At 34.6% G+C, this 3,159-nt stretch overlaps 1 protein-coding gene across 1 annotated transcript; it reads left to right on the top strand.

The window, feature by feature from the left end:
- The first annotated feature begins 224 nt into the window (after positions 1 to 224).
- Positions 225 to 1,515, top strand: LOC112198874 (protein FAR1-RELATED SEQUENCE 5-like). The gene is made up of 2 exons (XM_024339971.1): positions 225 to 1,058; positions 1,156 to 1,515. Exons 1-2 carry the CDS (start codon positions 225 to 227, stop codon positions 1,513 to 1,515), a joined length of 1,194 nt encoding a protein of 397 aa, XP_024195739.1.
- Positions 1,516 to 3,159: the final 1,644 nt, after the last annotated feature.

Genomic DNA, 3,159 nt, shown 5'->3' with positions numbered 1-3,159 from the left:
GACGAACTTGTCGTGAAGCGAAGAAGGGGCATGATGGAGATCTATTGTACATGCATTTTCAGAATGAGAAAGAAAAAGATTCTTCTTTTGTCTATACAATAGAGTCAGATGAGGAAAACAGAGTAACAAGATGCTTTTAGGCTGACTCAATTTCAAGACGAGCTTACAGCTTTTATGGAGATGTAGTTATCTTTGATACTATATATAACACAAATCGGTATGGAATGATTTTTGCACCATTCACTGGTGTTAATAATTATGGGCAAACAATCATCTTTGCTTGTGCATTCTTAAATGATGAGACAGCCGATTCTTTTGTTTGGTTATTCAAGGAACTTCTAAATGGTATGCCAGGAAATGCATCAGAAAATGCCCCCAAAATGATTATTACTGACCAAGATCCTGCTATGACTAAAGCCATTTCAGAAGCACTCCCACAAACATTTCATAGATATTGCAGTTGGCACATTCTAAATAAATTTTCTGAGAAGCTAGATGCGATTAAATATCGGGATTACTACCAAGACTTTCATAGCTACATATGGAATTCAAGTAGTAGAGAGGAGTTTGACTCAAGATGGATTGAAATTACTGAGAAGAGTGGGTTGAGTGATAACAAGTGGTTGGAGTCAATATATGAAATTCGTTCGTCATGGATACCAGCACATGTAAATCATATTTTCTCAGCAGGAGTGTCAAGTAGTCAAAGAGCAGAGAGTCAACATTCTTTCTTCAAGAATTATGTTTCTGATCAGAATTCGTTGGTGGAATTTATGGTTCAGTTTAAGAGGGGACTTCTTCACCAATGCCATTATAAGTTAGAGGAGGATCATATTAATATTGATCATGAGAAGTCAAAAACTTTCATGTCCCTTGACATAGAAGATCATATGGCTAAGGTTTATACACGTAAGCTATTTTATGAAGTTCAAGAACAATTGAAAGAGAGCTTCAAGTATAAACTAGAACTTCTAAGAGAAAATGTCACTCATTGCGTGTTTAAGGTTATGCGAAAGAACATTGATACTTGTAAATCTCGTGAACTGACTTACAAAAAAGTTTCTGATTTTGCATCTTGAGAGTGAAGGGCTTCCATGTCGGAATGTTTTGTCATATTTGATTAAAATCCAAGATGTTGATAAATTGTCTATTCAGTACATCTTGAAGAGATGGACTAAAACTGCAAGACAGAGTCTTATGTTAGATTATGATGGAATAGAGGTAAAAGATAACAAAGCTTTACTTGCAAGGAGGACTAAACTATTCCAGCATGCTACAGATGCAATTGATAAGGCAATGGTGAGTGATGAGGCTAGTCAACTCTTTATGGAATGCTTGGATGCTTTCTTGGAGAATCTTAAAACATTGATTGGTAATGAAAGTGGACAAAGTGCGGTAGTTTTGGAGACCAAGATTGATGCTATTCAGCATATTTTTAATGAACCAAATCAAGTGAGGGCCAAAGGGTGTGGGAGAAGGTTGAAAAAAGGAAAAGCTAGAGAAGAGGAAAGTTAAGGTAAAGGAGAGTCAAGGTAGGCAATGCCATGGATGTGGACTATTTGGTCAATCACATGACAAAACAAATTGTCCAACACTTCATGGAAAGTAAGAATTTATAGTTAACTGTGTTTGAGATTATTGTTTATGTCAACAATTTTATAGATTGATATATACTCAACTTTATTTTTGCTTACTTTATGTAGACCTGCTATTAACAAAGATGGGGAGTCAAGTTTCACTAGTATGGATAAGGATGGTTGTTCATCAACAGGTGAACTGTAAGGTAAGCTTTGAGTTTTCTGAGTTTGAAGATTTGAGATTTTTTGGATTTTGCATTTGATTTGGGATTTTTCTGATTTTGCATCAGTCAACTACTGCTAATGCTTTACTGATTTAGCTTCTATATGGATTATAGGTTGATCAATGTTTTGGAAGACATAGAATTCATTTGAAGATTATATGGCAGAGTTTTGTTCATAGTCTTCAAGATTCTGGAACTTATAAATCTGCATATTAGCATACTACTATCAAAAAAGTTGCATAATTTAGCTCAAGTTGGTCAAAAATAGGAGTGTTGCCTCTGAGTAGATTTGGAAGCCATATTCTCAAATGTTTCTTCTTGCATCTATTAATTACTGTGAATTGATCTGTCGACTCACAGTCCTATGGCTTTTTGTGTAGTTTAGTTTTCCATTGATGAAAAGAAGTTTGTATCTTTTTGCAGTAAAATATCTTGAGGTCAAAAGATATCCAATATTTTTTTTTTTTTGGTTTCTTTGGTCCAAGTTAGGGGCTAACAAAAAGGCATGAGTTTCATAGGCTTACTGATACTTTGCAGATATTGAATGGGGGCTATTTTGAGTTTGGCTGGTCCCAAATCTGGGACAAACGATTATCATGAGGTTGCTCAGAATGATACCTTTTTGTCAGAGGCAAAGAATGTCATCATGTACTTATGAGGAGAGCCATGCAAAGACTAATTCCCAATCTTTCCTAGTATATATGATTGTTTATCGGAGATTTTCTCACATTGGAATTGACCTCTCTGCAATGCTCTTGCCATGGAGTTGGACAATATGGCTAACTTGTCAGACAAATGCAATTTCCAGATTCCTATGGAGGTTATTAAGTGAGTCTTCTTCTGTAATTTTACATTTTTTCTGCGACTAAAAATTTCTGTTTTATGGCCCATTTTGACCACAAAAGATATGCCGAGTTTGCATAGGTTGATCGATGATGGAAAGAATCCTGATTTACTTACAAGGGATCTCATAAACAGCTGCAATGCCAAAAATCAGATCACTAAAGGCAAAACTAATACCTTCAAGGCAAATGCCGAGTTTACATTTTAGTTTTGAACCCATTTAATCAATTTCTATATCCCACTTCAGTTTGTCAAGTTACATGATTCATCTTGCTGTAATGTTTTGTTCAGAGTTTATGATAAGAGCATTTTTATGCGACGTTTTAACTGTTATTTCCTCATATTTACTTAGTTATTTCCTTAAATGAATCCGTTTAGTTTAGGAAAGTTTCTTTTTCTTGTTTTTAGCAAGTTTCCATTTTAGTTTAGGAAAGTTTCCATTTCTTACTTTTAGGAAGTTTCTATTTTTCATTTCTGGAAATTTTCTATTTTCGTTTTAGGAAAATTTCTATTTT

The sequence above is a fragment of the Rosa chinensis genome, chromosome 4 (assembly GCF_002994745.2).
Source record: "Rosa chinensis cultivar Old Blush chromosome 4, RchiOBHm-V2, whole genome shotgun sequence".
Lineage (NCBI taxonomy): Eukaryota > Viridiplantae > Streptophyta > Magnoliopsida > Rosales > Rosaceae > Rosa > Rosa chinensis.
The sequence above is the reverse complement of the archived record's forward strand: the minus strand, read 5'-3'. Positions and strand labels throughout refer to the sequence as shown.